The sequence below is a fragment of the Nyctibius grandis genome, chromosome 11, assembly GCF_013368605.1.
Source record: "Nyctibius grandis isolate bNycGra1 chromosome 11, bNycGra1.pri, whole genome shotgun sequence".
NCBI lineage: Eukaryota > Metazoa > Chordata > Aves > Nyctibiiformes > Nyctibiidae > Nyctibius > Nyctibius grandis.
This window is the reverse complement of record NC_090668.1, coordinates 15,409,709-15,432,856: the sequence shown is the minus strand read 5'-3', so window position 1 is coordinate 15,432,856 and position 23,148 is coordinate 15,409,709. Positions and strand designations below refer to the sequence as shown.

General features: G+C 39.2%; 1 protein-coding gene across 1 annotated transcript; it reads left to right on the top strand.

Annotated features, from left to right (window-relative positions):
* The first annotated feature begins 6,614 nt into the window (after nt 1–6,614).
* MYEF2 (myelin expression factor 2) lies at nt 6,615–23,141 on the top strand. The gene is made up of 16 exons (XM_068410131.1): nt 6,615–6,868; nt 11,158–11,384; nt 13,182–13,234; nt 14,506–14,513; nt 14,623–14,716; nt 15,592–15,783; nt 16,382–16,535; nt 16,957–17,006; nt 17,093–17,156; nt 17,309–17,410; nt 17,736–17,804; nt 18,084–18,182; nt 19,126–19,197; nt 20,403–20,611; nt 20,722–20,773; nt 22,602–23,141. The coding sequence occupies exons 1-16, from the start codon at nt 6,681–6,683 to the stop codon at nt 22,763–22,765; spliced, it is 1,797 nt and encodes a 598-aa protein (XP_068266232.1). The 5' UTR covers nt 6,615–6,680; the 3' UTR covers nt 22,766–23,141.
* The last annotated feature ends 7 nt before the right edge of the window (nt 23,142–23,148 follow it).

Below are 23,148 nucleotides of genomic sequence, written 5' to 3'. Positions count from 1 at the left end.
ACTTGCCCCTCTTGTACTATGTCGTAGCAGAGGTTACTGAAATAATGTGGTTATTTCTAGGAATCTGACACTTACGTTCAATTTTAAAGACTTTACTTGTGTTTTTATGTGTTGGAGATCCACTTTTCGTGGAAATGAAACTGGAAAAGAAACTGGCAGCCAGCAACAGGGAATGAGTCTCCTTCTTTAGCTATGGGTTATCAGCAGACAAGTAACACTGTTTCTGTTCAAGATATTGTATTTTAAAATGGAAAAGCGACGGAATGACAATCTTTTCCTGTATTTTGTTGCTTTTTCACTTGAAAGTCACTAGTTTTTCTTTTGCTCAGGAACACTGATTTTTTGTAAAGCAAATGGGATAGCAGTGTATGTGTGGCTGTTCTGGATACATGGACAAATGGAGAGTTCACTACTCTTCAGTTTCCATTTCTTTATCAGGCTCTGTCTTCTTTGTATTCAACAGAACAATAACTATTACTTCCATCTGACTTCAATCATATTTGCTGTTGATTCGATCCTTATTTAAGTGTGTGGTTAATGGAGAGCCCTTGAACAGAAATAGAGGTTTTATAATCGTCTAGTAATTTGGTACGTTGACCTTGCAAATTCAACTGGCCTAATTTAAGGTTGGGCAGGACACTTACAGCCAAGTGGGTGCCAATGAGTGAGAGGCAATAAGGAACTGTTAGAGCTGTAAGCTGGTTAATACTTTTTGATGTTTAAGGATCATATGAGTGGAGTAAGTGTCAAGGAAATTTTGAGGGATAACTAACTCCATTGTAACTTGCTTTTCAGTTTAGCTTTAAACAGCTCTTTGAGTGTTCCTTCACAAACACAAAAAATTTCCCTTTAGTTGCTAGAAATTTAAAATGGGCTGATGAGGGTAGACTCAATGAAGAATATTATGCACAGAAGAAACAGATCAAGTTGAAACTCCGTTCCTAAGCAAATTTAAGCAAGTCTAAACAAGTTTATGAGAACATGCATCATCAGAAGGCAATAGTATATGGGGGAGATAAAAACAGTAATAGCAGGGCACAGTGAAAGAAGGATTATGTATTAATTTATGTATTGATCAGAGTTGCAAGTGGGAATTATGTAATTTAATTCAGGGATTTAAAAGGGATAAACAACACTGTTCTACTATGTTTTTTCTGTAGTCTGAAAAGATCTGAATCCCTCTTTGTGCTTGTCTAAAGGCCATGCTTTTACTAGGTACTGACTTCACCAGTGGGTTGAACGTGTGGTCTACAGTCCTGGGGGTCCATAGTGCACTCCTCTGGTGACTGCCAGGAATGAGGCAGAAAAACAAGCTCTACAAAGCAGTCTCCCCATGTTAAATATCTGAATAGGCCCACTCTTCAAATAGGAAAAGTTTGGGGATTCAGAATCTGAAGAAGTTTGAAAATCATGGCTTTTAAGTCCAACACACATCAGTGTTAGTCGTGGGGAAGGTGGAAGAGCGCATGCATACTGTGAAAACCAACAGTGCCACCTGGTGTGAGTGGGACAGGAGAGTTGGTCCATGAGGGCAAATGTCCCCCAGGTGTGTCCCCAGCTCCTCCACCTCGGGGTTGGGGCAAGCCCCTGGCTAACAGGGAGAGGGCAAAGGGCTGCTGAGGCCTTAGGCGGGATGTGTTCTCTTTAGACCTCCAGGAGGTAGGTATTTGCTGCCTCACTGTGAAAAGGGGAGGTGGTGGCTATGTTAGGGGCACTCAGCCTGTCATGAGGAACCACACATATTGTGGAAGGAAGGACTAAAATGCAAGCAAGTTGCTTGTTTTTTTCTTTTGTAACTTCAGCAGCTAGAGTAATGATTTGGAGGAAGAGAGGGTAATCTGATTTGTTTCAATACAGGACGAGTAAAAGTGCTACCAAAAGTCTGGTGTTATGCAGCCTTTTAGAGGTAAAACATACGTGATTAAGTTTTAGGCTCTTAAGCTGTGGTCAAGGGTTGCATAACACCAAAAAAAATATTTTTATGAGTATTAGGGAGATTTAAGTGTTCAGTGGGGGAAAAGGAGGTTAGATCCCTGCAGATCAAGTAGAGCAGTCTCCTGTGTGACTGATCCCACATCACGGGCATAGAACGCTGCAGTTTCTCTGGTTATAAACGTACAATGTGCTGAACAAAAGCCTCAACACACAGTTTTATTGCTGTAGCAGGCATCTGTACAATCTCTTATCTGGGGGAGGGTCTGAGCCAGTTAGTGCTGTTGAAGACTTATTCAAAATGGAGGAAGGAGAACAAGATAGGCAGAGAAGGCAAACTGGAAAGGTGTGGAAAGGACATGGGAGTGAGTGGCAGAAGCAATCAGCACTGCAGCTGCAGGTGTGAAGGTCTGTGCAGGTGGGCTCTAGATGCGAAATGGCTGCTCTCTGCTGCAGGGAGTCTGGAAGATGCCAGCCGGCAGACATGCTGTTGCATTTGACAGTTTGCCCTTTTGAAGTGTAAAATGTTTTGTTTTCCAAAGTTAAAAAAACAACAACACTTTTCTCAGACTGGAAAGATAACATTTAATTGCAAAGAGGTCATTTGGGGGAGATAATATTTGCTTTACTTCAGGTCCATTACAGCTATGCAAAAGAGGGTGTCAGTTGCAGAGTAGGGTTAATTTTTTTTTAGCACGAAGTAAAGCAGTGTAGGTTGGGTGCAGCCTTAGGCAAGGCAGACTGGTTTGGAAATACTTGTGGCTGTGCAAAAAGGAATCTTTAAATGAGCTGCTAAAGTAAAATTATTTACAAAGCAAATCTATTGTTAAAGCAACCCTTCTCCAGCTGTACCCAGGGCTTTCTGGAGAAGGAAAGGGTCTAGAAAATGCTAAGCACGTTTAGGTGCCATAGCAAACAAAACACGAATAAAATATGTGCAACACATTCACCATGCAGGCATCATATAGATGAGAACAATGACTGACTGAAAACAGTCATTTACAAAAAAAAAGTCAACAGATTTGAAATGTATGAGGCTTAGAAGTCCCATTCCCTCAAGTTCCATACAAACTGACTTTCAGGAAGATGGAACTTTTTCACAAGTGCCACCTGATGAAAGTGTTGATGGACTGCTTTTCATCATGACTTAATTGGAAACAAAATTAAAAACTATACTGAGATAAACCAAAGACCAAGTAAAATTATACTTTCCAAAAGGATGGCGATACATATTTGGTCATTAGCAAGTTGAGAGCAATGACTTGTCAGTGAGGACTTGAGACTTGAGTTTACTGGAGAGTTACTGTATTGAAAAGAATGCTGAGACTTAGAACATGTGTAATTATTTTAACTTCTTAACTACTACTTGTAAAAGAGACTTCCAAGAGTAGTTCCTTTACAGTTGCTTATATTTACATATATCTGCAAGAACACTAATAATATTCCATTATCCTCATCTCCCTGTGTAAATTAGCACTGTCAGCTCTCTGCTTGCCAAGAATATACAGCCATAATACCATACACCCTACCCATAACTGAGAAACACTATTTACATTAGGGGATGACGAGAGGAATTTGTTAGGACAGCAGATCAAGAACACTTTTAACAGTTTTGTATTAAATGAAGGATCCCCTTGTAACACGAACATTCTTCAGAGACCACGTCTTGTCTCCTGTAAGGACAGAAACAGAGGCAGAGGAGATGTTGGAAGCCTGTGTATCAAAAGATAATTTTAAATTATTCTCAGGAGGGATCAGTAGTGTGTAACAAAGGAGACTTTCTCAGCACAAATAGAAGCATAGAAAGATACTGGTTTTCCATTTTTCACTTATTGTGCCAAGTAAATTTTTAAATTTTTATTTAAATCATTTTATACTCAGAAATCTTCTTAGGGAAAAGCTTGAACTTTTTTCAACACAGTTTTGTAGACCAAAGAATCACTTTATTCACAATTCACGCCGTCAGCTCCCTAACAGCTCTTATTCTTCCATTTTTATTATTTTTCTTTGAAGACAGAAATACCGAGTACAGAAATACTGAGTGATTATATGTGAGACTTCTAGAAAAGGGTGCAAGACTCCCATAAAAATCCTGAAACAGGCAACCGAGGTAAAGAGAATACTATGAATAGGAGTTGTAGTGTGAGGGGGACAGGGCAAAGCTAGTAGCACTCCTTCAGGCTTTAAGATAAGCAATGCCCCTATGCAACTCTAGTACAAAACACCTCTATGTTTATAGATGAGTGGATTGTACAGTTATCAGTATTTCTTACAAAACACATTGAGTGACAACTGATTTTACTGGTGCAACACTGTGTGTATGCTGGGCCAAAAAGGCATACAAACTTGAGAAGGTAGCAGTTGAAATAGCCCATAGATTATTTGGAACAAGTAGGCAAAATGTGTGTAAGAAAGTCAATAATTCTTCCTGCTGCTAGCATTCACGGGCCTGTGGGCATAGGAATTCAGCGTCAGCTGCTGGGTGCCATCGTACTGAGTTAGGGAGTATTGGATTCCAACACTTGAGATGCTCTGTGCAAAGCAGAATCAAACAGAGGTCTGGTAACAGGGTTTAGTAACCTGAACGTGAGAATTACTTCCTTTCATGATGTAGAAGTGAGAGCTGTAAAAGGTAATGACAGCAATTTCCAGTAAACATTAACTATTTCAGTTAAGATTATTATTGCAAATACCAAGTTATTTATCTAATTATGGTTAATGTGTGAACAGAAATTATGACACCTCTTAACAGACTTCTAGACATGCCTTTCTACCTTCATCTGGGATGTAAGTTATTAGGTTATTATGGTGTTTCATATTATACATATGTTCTTTGAGCTTTCTCCAAAATCTCAGGTGTTACCAACACCTGGTATGACAGTCATGAGGACAGAGGGACAAAGGAGAGTCCTAGCAGCTCATAAGGAGTTTACTTCCAAAACCCACATTTGTGCAGGTCAGTGATTCTTACCTGTCTCTTGCCAGAAACACACTCCAATAGAGATGTGGTGTCTCTGTACTGCTCAGCTTTTCTTAACCTTCATTTATGGTTTTCTTAACAGAAGTGCATGTGGGTCAGCAGCCAGAAGCCACTGATGTAAATTCACTGCAGAGGACTGAATGGTTTTCCTTAGATTATAGATGTTGATATACCATTTGGTGACACGTTTAGAAATATTTGTGGTTAGTGAAATGATTAACCTTTGTTCAAATGATAGAAATTCTTTTTTTTTTCTTTTAAAAATATTGCTTAAAACCTATTTTTCCCCACAAGTGATAAATTGGGATTGAAGAAGCCAAGGGAAGCTGAGAAGAATATGTTGCAGATTCTACCTCATCTGTAGGTTAACATCTTCCAGGATGAGTGATAGAATATGCAAAATTTTTAGTAGTGTATGTGTGGCATGGACATATGTAATTTTGAAATTTTATTGCAGAATTACAACTATTCATATTTAATTGTTATTTATATTTAAGACTGAAACAAATGCCCATCTAGAAGCTTTCAGTGCTCTAACTATACTTGAACTTGCAGCTTAATCTGCCCAGTAGCTTTATATGTTTACAAATAATCAGACATCTGCAGTTGGAGGAGAATTTAAGTGCAAGCTGATAGCTTTTAGGCCAATAGTAGAAGAGTGTCCCAGAACCCCTAAGCAGGCTAGGTATAAGGGTTGTCCCGATATTTGGTCTCTGAGCTGCCTCAACACAGGTTAAGGGGTGATTTGGGTCCACAGAATTGTGTAGCCTTCATTTCCTCATGAATGTGGGGATCTTCTTAATGCTGGAGGTACTGAAATGTTTGGAGAAAGACCATACAGCATCTTATAGGCAGGAGGAGTACTTTACTTGTGACTACACTGATTTTTGAAGGAACAAGGGGACTATAAATGTAGGAAAAATGCAAGGCAAATTTTGTTTTAAGAGATCATGACTTCAATTCATTGAGTATTCCTAGCATAAAATTTGAATAATAAGTTACAGTCTATTTTCTGAAGTAGAGAGAAAGCAGTGACCGTGGTGACTTGCTTTGGAACGCAAATGGTCCCCAAAGAACAGGCGCGATGCTCCTCAATTAAATTAAGGGTCAAGCAGCCATTTGCTGGGGTAGACGGTGTTAGCAGAAACGTAAAGGTGAAGAGCTGAAGATGTGCAGCAGCTTATTTACTGTTAGCACCCTACAGCTGTGCAGATATTCTTAAGCTTTATGAAGGCGGCTTTTGTGAGGTGCCAGTGCTCCCGCCAGCCGCTCACCGTGGGGCTCCGTTAGCCTGCAGTGATTCTGGGCGGGGGTCAGTGCCCACCGCGGGAGCTGGTTGGTTTCAGACTCGGGGAATTGCACCGGGCAGGTAGCGCGGCTGAGGGAGAGGGAGAGCCTGTCTGGGGCGGGAGCGGCAGAACGCTCGGGAGCGGGCCCGCGCTTCGGGCAGAGCTGGCAGCGGTGGGCAGCAGCGCTTGAGGCTTGGTCACCGCTCGGGGCGGGGGGGCCGCTGGGTCACACACCCGAGCGGCGGGTCCGGCGGGACGCGGCCGCGCTCTGCGGCTGCTGCGGCGGAAGCGGCCATGGCGGTCGCGGGGCCGGCAGCCAGCGGCGTCGCCATGGCAACCCGTAAAACCGTCTGGCGCGGCCCCTCCCCCCCGCCGCAAGACCCTTTCTCGCGAGACTTGGCCGGCCCGGCGCGGCGAGGCCGAGGCGCTCCGGGCCCTTTTCAAACCTAGCGGTAGCGGGGCCGCGGGCCGGCTACAAAATGGCGGAGAACGACAAGCCGGAGGCTGTGGCCGCTGCGCCGCAGCGCGGAGCCGAGGAGGCTGCCGCCAGCCAGCTGCCGCCACAACAGCCGCAGCAACAGCCGTCGCAGGATGGGGAGGTGGCGACAGCGACAACGGCAGCGGCAGCAGCCGAGAGCGGCGGGGGTAGCGCTAATGGCGTCAAAATGTGTGTGCGGGACTGGGCCGGGGCGGGCGGAAGGGGGGGGCAGCGCGGCCGCAGCAGCGCAGGGGTGCGGCGGGCCCGCCTAGGCCGCGGCGGGGGGAAGGCGGCCGGCTGCCTCCTCCCCCACGCCCCGTCGGGCTCCTCCCTCGCTGGGGGCCGGAGTCGCTGCGGCGCTACGCGGCCCGAGCGCGGAGCCGCCGGTGTGCGGTGGTGGGATAGCAAGGGAGGCGTCTCCCGCCCCGGGAAGGTCCTGCAGGGCGCACGGAGGAGGCCGTGGCCTGGCTGTGGGGGAAGGCGAAGTTTCTCGGTGAACTGGCTGTGGGCTGGGCGTATGCTCGAGGAGCGGCAGGTGTTGGTGTGAAGCCGCCGCGGCGGGCGGGAGGCCGCGCTCTAGGCGCTTGGCCGGTGTGAGCCTCCGGGCTGCTGTAACGGGCTCTGCTCAGGCCAGTTCTCACAGGATCCGGTTCTACAAGTGTTCTGGATCGTTTCTGGTTTTGTTTACGTTTCCGCTTCTTACCGTGGTGGTGTGTTTTGTGTTATCTTTGTTTACTTGAGAATGGTAAGATAGCCCTATAGTGATTTGCTTTTTAAAAACACACAGAAAAGCTCACATACATGCACAAACTTTTCTTGTAAATAGTAATGTTATCATATACGGAACATGTAAACTGTGCCTTATATAGCAGGTATAAGAGGCACATAGAGTAAGGGAGCCAGAAGTACCAGCTCTCTAGAGGGTTATTCAATACCACGAATACCTTTTATGGGTTTGGTTGTTCTTGATGTCAGGCTTTGAGGGTCGTCATTCTTTACATGACCTAGATTTTGGCCTCATATCATTGGAATTTAAATATCTCTTCTAATCTCATTCACATCTTGGAAGGAAAATACATTTATAATAGACCTACTGTTGCAGTACATCAAAGCTTTTGAGATCTGTGAAGTTTTGACATGTTCTAAGCAGCCTAGGTCTGATAATGTTGTGTTTAGAAAATGCACATGGGATCACATTCAATATAAAGCTGGAGGAGTAAAGGCATACTTCATGCCTTTACTTGACTCCCTGTGAAATTCAAATAGTTTACAAGTTCTAAATTTCACATTACCATAAACCAGCAGTTTATATTTTTTTCCTGAGCCTGGCCTTCAGCTTCCAAACTACACAAATTATGATTGAATTTTCACAGGAAGGTTGTGACCTTTTTGCACCTTTGAGGCATATAACATTTTATTGCCTTTTGGTGTTGCTGCTGTTAAAATAAGGACTTAATTTCTCTGTATCCCTCCTTCTGTCAGCAATTTTCTTCTTTTCCCTCCAAAACTAATCACAAGCAAATGAAAAATCCCAGTCATTTTGTATGGTAGAAATCACAACTTTGCATTTGAAAGTAATGCAAAGTTGTTGGTAACAGACTTTCGAATCTTATTCTTTCACATAGTTTCCAGTCTTCCCCAAAACACCTGTACAAAGGATTAAGTTGTCAGTGTGCAGGTGAAATGTACTACTTAAAAAAAGTATTTTAGTAACCAGGTTTGCTTAGCGCTCAGGTTACATTTGAGAGGAATCATGGTCTCAACTTGCACGCTTACTAAATTTATTGTATTGAGCAGTGGAACTGTTCAGCGCAAAAAAGCTAAACTGATGTATGTGCTTTAGAATTGCATGTTGTGGACTTCCTGCATTTCTGTCTGCTGATCTGATTATTTGTATGGACACTTGTGAGCAGCAGAGTAGAAGTTTGTTTTAAAAAAATCAGCTTTTAGGGCTTTCATGTTGATTTATCTTGTGCTTATTTTTTAGGCTTCTAGTTTTGTATTTATATATAGAAACTTTGGCTTTTGTTTCCAAAACTTTACAGTTGTTCAGAGGCCTTTTCAAAAGGTAAAAATTGCTCTTTTTAATCAATGAGGATATGCTTTTGTAAAAGAAATTAATGTAGGCATCTCTTTTTCAACTCTCGAAATCTAGTGATTTCACAGACAAATATTAATTAAATGTATAAAATAATTAGTTCATACAAAAGATAAAGAGTAGAAATTACAATTGCTTTTCCCTCAAGAAAATGTCAATTTGTAGTTTCCGAGACTGTCTCTTCTGTGCTCTATAGGTGACTAACGTGACATTGCTTTGAATGTATTACTTGATTGAAATTATTTTTAATATTCAGGGAGGAGGGTAAGAGCTACATCCACAAAAGGATCTCTGCCTCCAGCTTGTTCACTGGCGCATTGGTTTGGACAGATGAGTTTTGCAAGAAGGATTGTTTATTTAATTAATCCTCTGTTTTCAGGAGACTGGCTATGATCCCCAGACTACATGAAGTATCTTCTTGTTTCCCAGATTTGAGAGTTCATGCCAGGCTGGTATCCTCTGTTCTCTCTACTGGTTGTACAGCCAGGTCTTGTAGAGCCTGTGGATTCCATATTTGGAGACTTGGCTCTTCCTGTGTACTACATTGAGCACCCAGGGGCTGTTTCATAATCCGTTAAGCAGGAAAGAGTTTAAAAGGCTAAAGAGAATCCATTGCTTTAATCGTAAAACTTAAGGAAGAACTCAGATTTTACTAGAGGTCTCATTGGCAGAAGTTTTGCGTTTGCAAATGGGACTGGAGGAACTGATCTGACTGGAAAACCTGATACTCTGCTCTTTCCCTCCCCTCTCCCTTCGTCTCCCTCCAGTTCCCTACGTTGTTCTCCCATTTCACTTCATTATACAGGCACACAAGAATTATATTGCCGCAACAGAGGATGGTGTGGAGGAGGGATGATGCAGAGGGAAGCTGGAGGATGCTTGAAGCAGATAACCTGTTGTTGACTTTGAGTGTTTTAAATTTTATGAATACTTAACCCAGAGGAGTGTCCACTTATTTCTCAGTTGTTAATCCTCTTTTAATCCACTTGTAAACACAGACTGTGAAGTTCATATCATAGGAGTACTTCAGAGTTTGGGAAAAAGTCATGGGAGGAATATGGGTGTATTTGAATTTATTTCTCCCTGAAAAGTGCCCAAGCTTGAGTAGATAATATGTTTAGCTTCATGAAAGGCAACTTGCATGTGCTATTGAGTGCAAGACTGCCACTTACTCACTGTTTTGTTAATAACTATGCAGAGAGCTGAACAAACTCATTTCAATTAATCAAAAGCAGTGATCTTGCCATATGTTGTGGTTGTAAAATTTAAATGCCTGCTTTGGCTAGTTTTACACCAGAAACCTTCCAAAGTGTCAAAATGACATAAAAACTAACCCTTCTGAAATGTGGGGAAAATTGTAAAGATAGTGATGTAACTTAAGAAGATTCTTTCAGTTCAGCAGTTCACCTTTTTTAAAGTAACAATTTGGGCACAATTTCCTCTGTTAGCATGCTAAATCACCTTGTGATAGTAACACTATCAAGAGTGCTAAAGAGGTTTGGATATTTCATCTAGTTCTGTTCAAAGTGTATAGTTTTATCAGAGTTGCAATTTGGGTTGCTTTAAAAGAGAGGAAGCAAATTTTCCTGTACTTTCATCTAAAAATAAAAAGATTTTAAAAGGAGAACAGCTGCGCTAAATTTTTGGAAGGCCAAGGGCTAGAAGTCTGTTTTTTTTATTTCTAGTGGATAATACCTGGTGACTTAATTACTCTTAGCTGCAGAGCATGTATTAATACACTTATTTTCTATGCATTTAGCAAGTTTTCAAATTCTATTAGTTTTAAGCAATGAAAGTGAAAGAGCATTTGTTGTTCTTAATCGAATTTTAATTTCTGTTTAAAAGCAGTCTGGCACAAATTGTGCATGAAAATTATTTATGTGGTAAATAAAATGTAATTTGATTTACAACTTAGCAGAGTTTATTTTTATGTAGTTATTACATTGAATGAAGTATACCAAGCTGTTCCGTAAGTTAGACCATTTCAGCTCTCACTTCTCTGGTGAATATCGTGTAACTTAGCCAAGGCTGATAGAAAAATTATTGAAGCACCAAAGCATGGATGCTGCAGCTTGTTTTTCAGCTGAGTCATCATTTTTTGATATTTGTAGTAGTTTCATAGTACCTTCTTGCTGAATCTTGACAGACATAATGGAAATGGAATGTAATTGAAGTAGCAGGGTGTGCTTTCTTTACTTACAATACTGAATAAATTAGACTGGTAACATGAATTTAATTTTCCTAATTTGAAAAGCAGCATTTGACATTCTGGGAGTTCTAATAGCACCGGAGGTATACAGCTATATATATAGGAGGTATTATAGTCTAATGATCCAACACAAGACTAATACTTTTTGTTTGGTTTTTTTTTTGAATGTAGAGATAATCAGACAGTAAAAGAAGAGAAGGTACCTGTGAAAGAGAAGTACGTTGCAAAACCGAAGGCAATCCCTTCTCTTGGAAACAAGAATAGATTCAACCCCTATTCAAAGGACAAGAATGCAGGCGCTAGAGATAAGAAGACTGTTAATCGAAACAGAGTTTTTATTAGCAACATCCCGTATGACATGAAGTGGCAAGCTATTAAAGATCTTATGAGAGAGAAAGGTAACTTATTCCTTATAATACACTTTACACAGAAAGGGGTAGAAATTAAATACAATGTATATGTCCTTTGAGCCACACAGATTTGATTTGACTATTCTTTTTTTTTTTTTTTTGGCCTTTACTTGATACATCTATCTCCCTTCCCCCTCTTTCATCTGAGACAATTGCATTGCAGGGTAGGATGGGTAAACAGTGCTTACAATCTTCTGCCATTCTAGTGTGACAGTAGAGAGTATATGCATGACGTCATGACTTCTTAAAGAGATTGTGTTTCATCTAGTTGTAGTCTTTGTAGATTTTTTTTTTTTTAAGGGCTATTGTATTTAAGCAACACATTTAGTGTGTTGACATGAATAATGAAGGATATCTTTCAAAAGTTGTTTTGTATTTCTTTGGTGGAATCTGGCTGTGGAATTAACTTTGTCTGCATTGTCACTACTGCCATGACTGTTTGTCTGGAGATTTGTATTAAAAGCTTGTTGCTATTGTTGCAGTTCTGATAGAGTAATCTTACTACCCCAAACGTTTTATTTTAAGTTTGGGGTAAAATAATGCTAATATATGAATTCTGTAAAAAGTTAGTTCTGTGTTTTCCTTGAAAAAATTGATTCTTCAAAAGTAATGCAAAGCACACTTGGCTTTTAGGCTGTGAAAAATGCCAATACCCTCCTTCTGTAACTGCTGGTTTATCTGTTGTAAGGTGACGTGACTATTTGATTGGTTTATTTACTGAAACTTCCTACCTTAGAAAGTGAGTGGCTTGCTGTGAAATATTTGATGTGTAAATTTGGTTATTATTGAAGGCAAACTTATGATTGAAGACATTCAGGTAGAAAGTCACCTTAAAACAGGTGTTGTGAGTAGGATGATAAATGTAACACTTCCTAGTGAACGTTGATGTTTCATTTGTTAGAATCATAGAATGAATCATAGAATGTTAGGGGTTGGAAGGGACCTCTGGAGATCATCGAGTCCAGCCCCCCTGCCAGAGCAGGACCAATCTAGGGCAGGTTACACAGGAACGCATCCAGATGGGTCTTGAAAGTCTCCAGAGAAGGAGACTCCACAACCTCTCTGGGGAGCCTGTTCCAGTGCTCTGTAACCCTTACAGTAAAGAAGTTCTTCCTCATGTTGAGGTTGAACTTCCTGTGCTCTAGCTTGCATCTATTGCCCCTTGTCCTATCGCAGGGCACAAGTGAAAAGAGGTTGCCCCTTTCCTCTTGACACCCAGCCCTCATATATTTATACACATTAATCAGATCCCTTCTCAGTCTTCTCTTCTCCAGATTAAAAAGCCCCAGGTCTCTCAACCTTTCCTCATAAGGCAGGTGTTCCTGTCCCTTAATCATCCTCGTAGCCCTCCATTGGACTCTCTCCAGTAGATCTCTGTCCTTCTTGAACTGGCGAGCCCAGAACTGAACGCAGTACTCCAGGTGAGGTCTCACCAGGGTAGAGTAGAGGGGGAGGAGGACCTCCCTCGATCTGCTGTTAGGTTAAGGGACTGTGTATATCTGAATTTGTTCACCAACTATATCATACTGGCCAAAATATGATCTGTAGTATGAATTAGGTTAAATATAGTTGTTTGTTTTTAGCTTTTGAGAATGTGGCTGCTGCATATTTCTGAAAATTAGCTAAATTATATAGCCATTGACAGGAGGTACGTTGGTCTGGTTTTGATTGTTGGTGAATAAGAGGTGCTTCTCTGTAGAGTTGTGCACAGGGGCACAGTAAAGAAAGATACTGGTGTTTAAATGCATTGTCTCTTGGTATTTTCCCTTTGTATGTCTTATGTAGTTGGTGAGGTTACATACGTGGAGCTGTTTAAGGATGCTGAAGGAAAATCAAGGGTAAGTGCCGTGGGCAACAATCTGCTAGAGGTTTAAAAGTTCCTCAGCAGTTTTATTTTTGTATAATACCTGTACCAGTTGTTGGAAAGTAAGTTTCATTTTTACACTGAGTTTCATTAAGATAGCCTTGAGGATTTTGTATTAGAAGTAGTCTGACACTTTCATGAAACTCAAATTAGCTGGCTGTAAAGGACAAAATACTTCTGTGAATATTAACAAATGGCATTTACTTAATTCTTCTTTTTAGCCAACATCTTTGTTTTGGTACAAATCTGTTTCATATAAAGGATGTTCGATAAACCACTGATTTTATTTAAATTTTGTTAGCGTAGTATTCTCCTCTTGGGGCCAATGAGTACAAAATGTTAGCTAAGAATATACTGTTCAAAGTGCTTGATTTGACAGCTTTGCAGGGTTGGTACTCTAAACACTGGATTAATGTATTTGTTTTCTTAAAACTAAATGGATGGACATGGTTGGTAGCGAACAGAGTGCCAGCAATGAGGTGCCAAGAGTGAAGATTGTTAAAGCTCCTTTGTCTTCTTAAAAATAGTCAAAAGTTTGGCCAATAGTAGCTCCAAACCTGCAGTGAGAACCTGAGAAATGCAGGTTTGAGTCTTAACTGAGGCTGTTATCAATTGTTGTAAATGACTTTCTTTAACGCTTGTTAAAACTAAAACATGCTGTCAGCTTTGCTTTACTTAAAGCAGTCCTCAACTCTTTGCTTTATTAGAAGGATTCTGGTGCAGTCAATAAGGTTATTTTCTTACAAAGTAATTTCTCAGTTATTCTAGTAATACTGAAGAGGTATGCAGACTCCTTGTTCATCATACTGGTATACTTGATGTAGGTAGATTTGAATTTTGTAGTCAGTGGGCAGCTTTTAATCACACGATGAGTGTCTTGATTGGTTTTTGGTTATGTTTTGGGGTTTTTTTCTTTCCACCGTTTTCCCTCCACCTCCTCTCCCCTGTTGTCCTTACATGGATCTGTGTGGCATTTTTCCAATTCTGGTTTGGCTCAAAGAGAATAAAAGATAATGTATTCTCTTACATTTGAAAGGTATGTATGTTGAGAAAGTAGGAGAAATTCAGCTTTGATTACCAGTAAAGAGCATGTATTATGGATTTTGAAGCTGAAAATAACTTGAATAGTTATTTAACAGTGAGCTGGGATCTTTAACTGGCATCTTAAATGCTCTACCATATGCGCTGACTGACTTTTTTTTTTTTTTTCTCTTTACATATGATGACAAATCATCATGGATGTAGGGTTGTGGGTAAGTTTCTTTTTCTATGTGTGTAGAAACACACTACTATCCAAACATTCTCTTAATTTTAACATTTTAAACTTTATTTTAATACTCTAAATGTTTTGTTCCCTCTAAGTGTTGTTGAATTCAAAGATGAAGAATTTGTTAAGAAAGCATTAGAAACTATGAACAAATATGATCTTAGTGGAAGACCCCTGAATATTAAAGAGGTATGGTTATTGCTGCTGTTTTTAATTTGAACTAGTGAAGACACTATAACTACAGAGATGACAATACAGTGTTTTGGGCATCTTAGCTGTGTAATTTCCAGTTTAATTTTTTATGAAATTTTCTTAATGGGCTAAAGTGCCTGTTGACTTGCAGGTGGTCTTGATACTGTGCCAGCTGAACTGACAAAAGGTGTGTCCTAAAGTCAGAATAATCTAATACTGTTTTTCTTTAAAACAACTGTATCTTTAACTTCATATTCTTACCTTAGTGTCATCAGGTCTTTTCCAACCTAAATGATTCTATGTTTACATTGATTACATGCTTCAAAATATGACACAGAACAAGCTGAGTATCAGACTACTATGTATGTGCAAAAATGGGGCTGGAAGTAGAGAACTTGTGCTGACTGGAAAGTGAAATTAATGTCAACATTTGTATTGTAGTGTTGTAGTATATGACAGTGTCTGATGCAGTTCTTTTAGTCCTGTTACAACTTTAATAATGGTATTAATAAATAAAAAAAAAAGCCTAATGAAATTAATTCAGTTCTTGGAAGAAGGTGCTAGACTGACAGTCACTTAGATTGAAATCTTTTCTACTTGTCCATAGGCTAGGTACAGCATGTGAAGTGGCAGTGCACACTTCCTCAACAAGTGCTTTGCCAATATGCCTCTACCCTCATCTGAAAGGACCCACCTCTAGAGGTGAGGGAATTAGGTCTCCATGATAATTCAGTTCTTGATCCCTCTGACATGGACAAGGATATTAGTTGATAATTTTGATGGGTTTATGTAGATTTCAAATAGTACCTTTTTGTTTGTTGCCAGTCCTCTTGTTGATGATTAAGTTGGCTTTATTTTTGCCCGTGTTTCAGGATCCTGAAGGTGAACATGCTCGTAGGGCATTACATCGTGTAGGAGGACAGTTTCCAGGAGGACATGGACCGGATGTGGCACCTGGAATAATGAATTTACCACCTTCTATTCTCAATAATCCAAACATTCCTCCTGAGGTTATCAGTAACTTGCAGGCAGGCAGGCTTGGGTCCACTATTTTTGTTGCTAATGTAAGTTTAAAACTGTATTTTATAACTGTAATATTTGATCTTTGTAAAACATCTTATATTCCTGCATAATTCACTTTTAATAAAAGAGGAAGTTGGAAATGTTAGTTCACAATTAGTATATTCAACTGAAAATGCTGGCTACGTATTCAGATTTTGGACGTGAAAGATACATTAAACTCTTGAGGCTGACATGATCTTTTAATTATTGCACAGTCATCTGTTGATTCACAAAAATATTTTATACATGTTTTTTTGCTATTTACAATTGCATTTCTTTTTTTTTAATTAAATATACACTTCAGTTTATCTAGCTAGTTACTTTAGACTAACTTAAACTGTTATATTTATTGGAGGTGCTTCCTTCATAAGTTCTTTATTTGCACAAGACTATTATGTCTGCAAGGGGACTTGTGGCTGTTATAGCTGCTCTTGACAAGAACCCATCAATTTCTCAATGATAGTATGTTAATTAAAGTAAAATACGTGTATGTAGTCTAAATTGTTGCTTTCAGTTGACATTTTTGCAGAAAATCTCTTCCGAATGTAATGGCAGAACAGAAATGTGCACTGAAATCACTAATGTATTTCTGTGTGTAAGCTTGACTTTAAAGTTGGTTGGAAGAAACTGAAGGAGGTATTCAGCATTGCTGGAACTGTAAAGCGTGCAGACATCAAGGAAGATAAAGATGGCAAGAGTCGAGGAATGGGAACAGTTACCTTTGAACAAGCAATTGAAGCTGTTCAAGCAATATGTATCCTTGGTTTTGAAAAATAATTGTTCAAATATAGGTTAGTCTTTAATGGCTTCTGATAGTGTAGTTTTGCAAATGGTGCTTATTTGCCTTGTAGCTAGTATATAGGGACTAGTGTGTAATACTGTGCAGATTACATTTTTAATAGTGACTGAGTTTACTGCTAGAGTCTAAAAAGGTGTTCCTGATAATGTTGAACAAGCTTAAAATGTGTGGGAATGTGACATGTGTGAAACTAAATTTTATATACCTAACAGCTCGTATAGTCTCTTCTAGCCTTTGAATTGGCATTCTGAAGTTTAGGTAAGGAAAGATAAGACTCCTAAAAATGGCACAGAAATAAAGTAAGTTATAACAGTGATTCTTCTGAAATAGTTAAATTGTCTCCTGTAGTTAGATTCCTTGACTTGCATTTCTTCAGCTATGTTCAATGGACAATTCCTGTTCGATAGACCCATGCATGTAAAAATGGTGAGTTGCTTACATTTCTTTCTACCTCACATGTCTCTGCCAAAACATTGAAGGGATCATAGCATAACATCCTTGTTTTTTATCAGGATGACAAATCAGTTCCTCATGAAGATTTTCGTGTTGCGGACAGCAAAACTTCACAATTACCTCGTGAGTGCACACTTTTGTTTTCTACTCCTTGCACTTAATACATGTTGATACAGAGTCTTGAAACAGTTTAGTAGTACTTTTGCTTACTGTGGTCTCTTTAGAAAGAGAAGAAAGAAATCTTTCTTCTGGTGATACTTATTTTTGTTTTCAAGGTGGTCTTGGTGGCATTGGTATGGGGCTTGGACCAGGTGGACAGCCCATCAGTGCAACACAGTTGAGCATGGGTGGTGGAATGGGGAGCATGGGTCCAGGAGGTAAATCTGTGTTCTTCATTTTTAAGTTTTACAGAGCTTTAAGTTTAAAATCGTCATTTCCATATTTGGAAGAACGACATACTCTTGATAAAGCACGCCTTGTATAGTGGGCTTTTGAGATGTTAACTGTCTCCGCATTTTTTAAAATTCATTAGAATCTTACCTGTCTTCTAAATGGTGTTTGTCTTTTTGGTTTAAAGGTATGGGAATAGACGGCCCAGGATTTGGTGGAATGAATGGAATGGGAGGCGGTACATGCAGTGAAGTTCTTTGCATTAAGTATTTTTTTAATATTGTATAGAAAACACTTTCCCTTATTTGACAGGACTTGCTGGATTTCGTGGAGTGGAAGGAATGCCTAATATGGGAGGATTTGGAGTCAACCGAATGGGAGGTAGGTGAACACTGTTCCTGTTCACCTATTAAGTTTGCTAATATTTATTTATTAAAAGCTTTTCATTTAGGGATGGGTAATGTAGATGAGTTCAAAGGAAATAGTGGCGTGAGTGAAGGCATAGGAACTGACCTGGGAGTTAAGTATTTAATAGGTGCCTCTGACTTATGCATTAAACCCCCTTCGATTTAAACAAGCAGCTGTGAAACAAGTGTTGTATGAACATCAGTTTAGATATATATAACATAATATTTCTGTTTTTTGCTTTGTTCTCTAAAGAAATGTTCCGTGGTGGAATGGGAGGAAACATGGACAGAGAGTTTGGTCGCAGTGACATGGCATTGAACCGTGGTTTTGGAGAGTCTTTTGGAAGGATGGGTATGGTAACTATTAAATTTCCTATTGCAAATTACAACATAGTATTGGAAGAGTTTTACTAGAAGAAGATGATGCCTGGCTTCATTTGGTCATCTTCCTCTGTTCCCGCTCCCCCAGTCATTACCATAAGGTTGTAATTTGAGTGTTTATTATAGCCATCGCTTAGGACGGAGGTTAAAGTGTGGGGGTTTTTTTCCGTCTGTAAAATATAAAAATACCAATTTGAGGAAAGCATTTAGCTTCATACTGTTAACTTTGTGAGGTATTAAGTCTTTTGGGTATTGTATGCTTCTGGTAATCCTGAACAAGCAGCCCATGTTCCACCTTTGTAACTTCCAGGAGCCTGCTTTTGCAAATGCACGCTGGAAAATTGTTTTAACTGCAACTTAGGTAGCATTGGATAGGAACGGTGAATTTTGGTGCCCTCTCTTTTCTTCCTGCTTTCTGAGCTCAGGCAGCTTGGAATGGGATTTATTTGCCTCGTGTGTAACTGAGCCAGCTTTGTTTTGTTTATGGATGGTGTCTTGTTGACAGAGTTCATTTTGTTACTTTTGGGTTCCCTCAGATGAGATAATTTTCTGTCTTACGAGGCCTGGAAGTGCTTAACAGTAGAGCCTTCTTGTACTTTGTTACTACACTGTTACCTGGATGAATGCATTATGGGAGACAGGTTTTCTTCCCCTTCTTCCTTGTTTTTCTCCCTTTCCCCCCTCCCTTAAGGGAAAGTGAAAGAGAAAAGCTGCTAAGAGCATAAGGTTCACCTGGTCTAAAAGTTGAATTTTTTTTCTTTCCTTTTTTTTTTTTAATTTGGGCAAGTTCTAACGAAGGGTAACTCTTGCATGCTTCTCTTCAAGAGATCAGTGCACTTCATCAGTGTGTGCTTTGTTTTTGTCACTAACTGGTGGTTTCAGTGTATGTCACTTCATTATTTTTTTCCGTTTAGGTGGTGCAATGATTGGTGTTTTTGCAGGAGGAATGGGAGCACCTAGCATGGGCCCAGTAAGATCTGGAATAAGTAGGTTAACTTGTTTCACTAGAATGTAAATGCCATAGGCAATGTAATGATATGGTGTACATGGAATTGTATCAGAGGATTTTGTTGTAGTGTAGTGTCTTGCCAGTGTTGGAAGAAGTAGAATTCTGTTGCATGTGACTGCAAGTCTAATAGTTTTTAAAGCTTTTTTGTTGAGGTAAAAATTCAGAGGAAAACTTGCTAACACAGTCTTTCCCTTAATCTTAGTTTTGAAATGGTTTTAACTTCTGGTTTGGAGGGAGAAGTGATTCAAGTAAACTTGTGTTCCAGAAAAAAGGACAGACAGGCACAGTTATTTGTGTGAACTTCATGAAGCTGAACTTCTGTAATCTCTCATCATTGAAATAAAAAATCAGCCTTGAATTTCAGATTGTCACTCAGGTTAATTTTGTGCAAAGCTCCAATACTGAGTTTGTATTACAGCAAATGTCTGAGTTCCTCAGGCTAGAGCAGATGAGAAACTAAAATCTTGCTAGTGGCAATCTTGAGAGGCATAAGGCTTAAAGAGAAGGTCCCTCCTGAATGATCTTGATAGTTTTGCTTTACATTACTTTTCAATTATGAATCCAGAAAGACTATAATAGGATATTTGAATGCCATTGATCTTAGTTCTTCATATAATATACATTAATATATTCCATTGCATGTATAATAGGAAAGTCTGTGCTCTTCACAGTACTTGCAGTAACAACCGTTCTCTGCAAAATACGCTTTCTCTAGAAGATGGTATCATTAAGTATGGGTACAGCTGCATTAAGTAAAGCTGAATGTGAATGCAGGAAGCAAAATAAACAATAGTGTTACATGGTCAAATTATCTGTATCTTAACATTGCAACAGTTACTTACTTGTTCTCTTTTTGGTACAGGGTATCAGATTTTTATTAATTAAACTGGACAGCCTTTACCTCTTAGTTCTTGTGTTCAACATTTTACTACATTAGATGGTGTGACTAATAGCTTGATGCAGTTTTTTACTTTAGAGTTGATGCTTTGTATCTTCTAATACTTTGCCTTAAAACATTAGCCATGCTAGTAGATAAATCACTGTGCATGCATGAAGTTACATTTTATATTACACAGTTTTATTATTTTTCTCCTAACACAAAAGACTTTTTTTTCAAAATACTTGTGTATTTATTACTAAAAAGAGATTTTTATTTTATCCTCCTTTTCTTTCTTTGTGTAGGCGGTGGAATGGGTGGTATGAACAGTATGGCTGGAGGAATGGGAATGGGGATGGATCGGATGAGTTCTGGTTTTGATCGGATGGGACCAGCTATGGGTGGAGGCCTGGACAGAAACATCGATATCGATCGAGGATTTGTGCCTGGCCCAATGGGAAGTGGCATGAGAGAAAGATTAGGCTCTAAAGGCAACCAGATATTTGTGAGAAATGTAAGCATTTGAACACATGGAAACCATGAGCTTACTTTGTGTGCGTGTTTGATTACATGCTCTTCTTGTCTTAGTAATATTTTGTTATTAATAATGCTTTTTTATTCTAGCTTCCTTTTGACTTGACCTGGCAGAAGCTAAAGGAGAAATTCAGTCAATGTGGTATGTACATGACTCTCGTCCCTCCTCAGCTCCATCGACTTCATGTTTTATGCGGTGTTCATTAGATAAGGACAGGAAGACAACTTGTTGCCTTATGCTGAAGAAGAGTCTGGCTAGCCTAATCTTTCTTACTTCCCCCAGCTTTCCTGAGTTATATAAATAATTTTTAGGCATGACATAACACATGAGACCAAGGTACAGTATAGGCTATGTTGGCTCTGAGTGCTTATCTGCTATAAACTTTAACCCATTTCATTACTCTTTGAGCTTTTTCTTTCTTAAAGCAGGTATTATGTATCCTCTGGCCAAGACAGAGCATATAATGTCGCATTTATTTTGAGACAAATGCATGCAGGGGCTTGGGCCTCTCCAGGTTATGCATTACTTTCAGAAATGGTGTTGCATCAAATCAGAGTTAGTAATTTTGCCAAAGTGGCAGATTGTTTTTTATGCAAATAGATGATCCTGATTAGCATATTTGCAGGCTGTAATGCTTCCCTTTTATGTTGAGAAATAAAGGCCCTTTTTTATGTAAGATAAAAGATTGCTACAAATATCCAGTAATTCTTTTTATCTAATTCAGAAAAGTTGTCTTTTCACAGAAGTGAATGAAAAATGAAGCTTGGGTGTAGAAATATGTTTTGTTTCGAAAACACAATTTCAGAATGGAAAGCTTTAACTGAATTACAGGATGGCTTTTCTTATTTTGGAGAGACAGAAAAGACACATAATTTAAAACATACTACTGATACCTAAGACAGTCTTCACACAGCTGTTTTGCAGATTTGATATAAATTAGAACTCACAGTTCAACTATGAAAAATTTTCAGGTGTTCGCATTTTTTTTTTTTTTTTGTAGCTGGAGGATACAGTGAAACAGGTTCTCTTTTTTTTTTTTTTTAAAGTCTTAACTGCCTGGGCAACTTTCAGATCAGAATTATTTTTTTTCATTCTCTCCTTGGCAACTAACAGATGTAATAATTATGTTGAATTGTTTTTAAGAATTATAAGCACCAATATAAGGAACAGCTTGTATTCATACCAGTATTGTAAGGAAATACAAAGACCATGTCTCCGTATGTTCAATTTCTTTCAGTGAAAGGCTAGTTTTCTATTATGTGATATTTAAAAATATAAAGCTATATATTTTAGGGAAAAGTTTCTTGTTTCTAGTGGCATTTGGGGGCTCAGGAGTGGTGTGTTACAACATAAGCAAAAACTCATTAGCTCCAGGCATTGAACGTTCTCTGAGGTACCAAGACACCTACATAAAAATGTTGCCTCATCAGTTGAGTGTCCAACCTCAAGAAAACACTGCAGCAATTGAATAGTGCATGCTACTTTTCCACCACTCTTAACCTGGTAACTTTACTGTTTTAAAGGCTCTAATTTTGCTCTGCAGCTTCTTTACAAAATTGCTTGATTGTTGTGATTGCTTGATATGTTGCTGTGATGAACATGCTGGACTGGATTGAACTATAGCTCAGTTAATGCCTGTCAGTAGTCACACTTCGTCAGTGTCAGTAAATGAAACACAGAACTTTCCCTTAGCCTTATAGAGCACTTTGTTTCAAACTTGAGGTCCAATACAGGTGTGCTAGTGTGAAGGAAAGATTGAAACGGTGGATCTTAATTTGGATTCTTCACTGCTATTTTGACCTCTGTCACCTTCCCTGAACGAGTGAATATACCATCAGTCTGAAAGTGCTAATTTTGTATGTCCCCGTAAATTATATATAAAAATACTTTTTTATCACTTCTGATGAGTTCTTTAAGTTGTTAGTGCACTGAAGACTTGAAATAACTGCTGTTTAACTTATTTATTCAGGTCATGTAATGTTTGCAGAAATAAAAATGGAGAATGGAAAATCAAAGGGCTGTGGAACAGTCAGATTTGACTCACCAGAATCTGCTGAAAAGGCCTGTAGGATAATGAACGGCATAAAAATCAGTGGCAGAGAAATTGATGTACGCTTGGATCGCAATGCATAATTTAAAACTGTGTGTTCAGGAACATTCCTATGTCTGTTTAGCTTCTCTATTCTAGTAAGTCATTTTCAGTAACATTGTATGCTTACAAAAGCTGTAAAAAGGAACTTTTAAATCCCACCAGCCTTTAACAGTATAGTGTTTAATATACTGTGATACTTGTTAACTGAATCTTACTATGTTTGGTTTTTAAAGACAATTTGCCTGATTGTTGTTGTTTTTTTTAGAGGCACTGAGCACCTGCAGGTCCCTGTAGGCCGTGGAAGCTTTGGATGCTCAGCGCCTTTGGAAAACTAGGCCAAGTGTCTCTAGTCATTCAGTTTAAATGAATGGTTATACTGTTTTTAATAAAATAAGCCATTTTCTCTGTTAATCTCAAGATTGCA

Coding starts and splice junctions, on each gene's coding strand:
- MYEF2 (XM_068410131.1), top strand. CDS start 6,681: ATGGCGGAGAACGACAAGCCGGAGGCTGTGGCCGCTGCGCCGCAGCGC. Junction 17,411..17,735: donor GGGGAGCATGGGTCCAGGAG/GTAAATCTGTGT, acceptor CTTATTTGACAG/GACTTGCTGGATTTCGTGGA. Junction 20,612..20,721: donor ACCAGATATTTGTGAGAAAT/GTAAGCATTTGA, acceptor TTTTTATTCTAG/CTTCCTTTTGACTTGACCTG.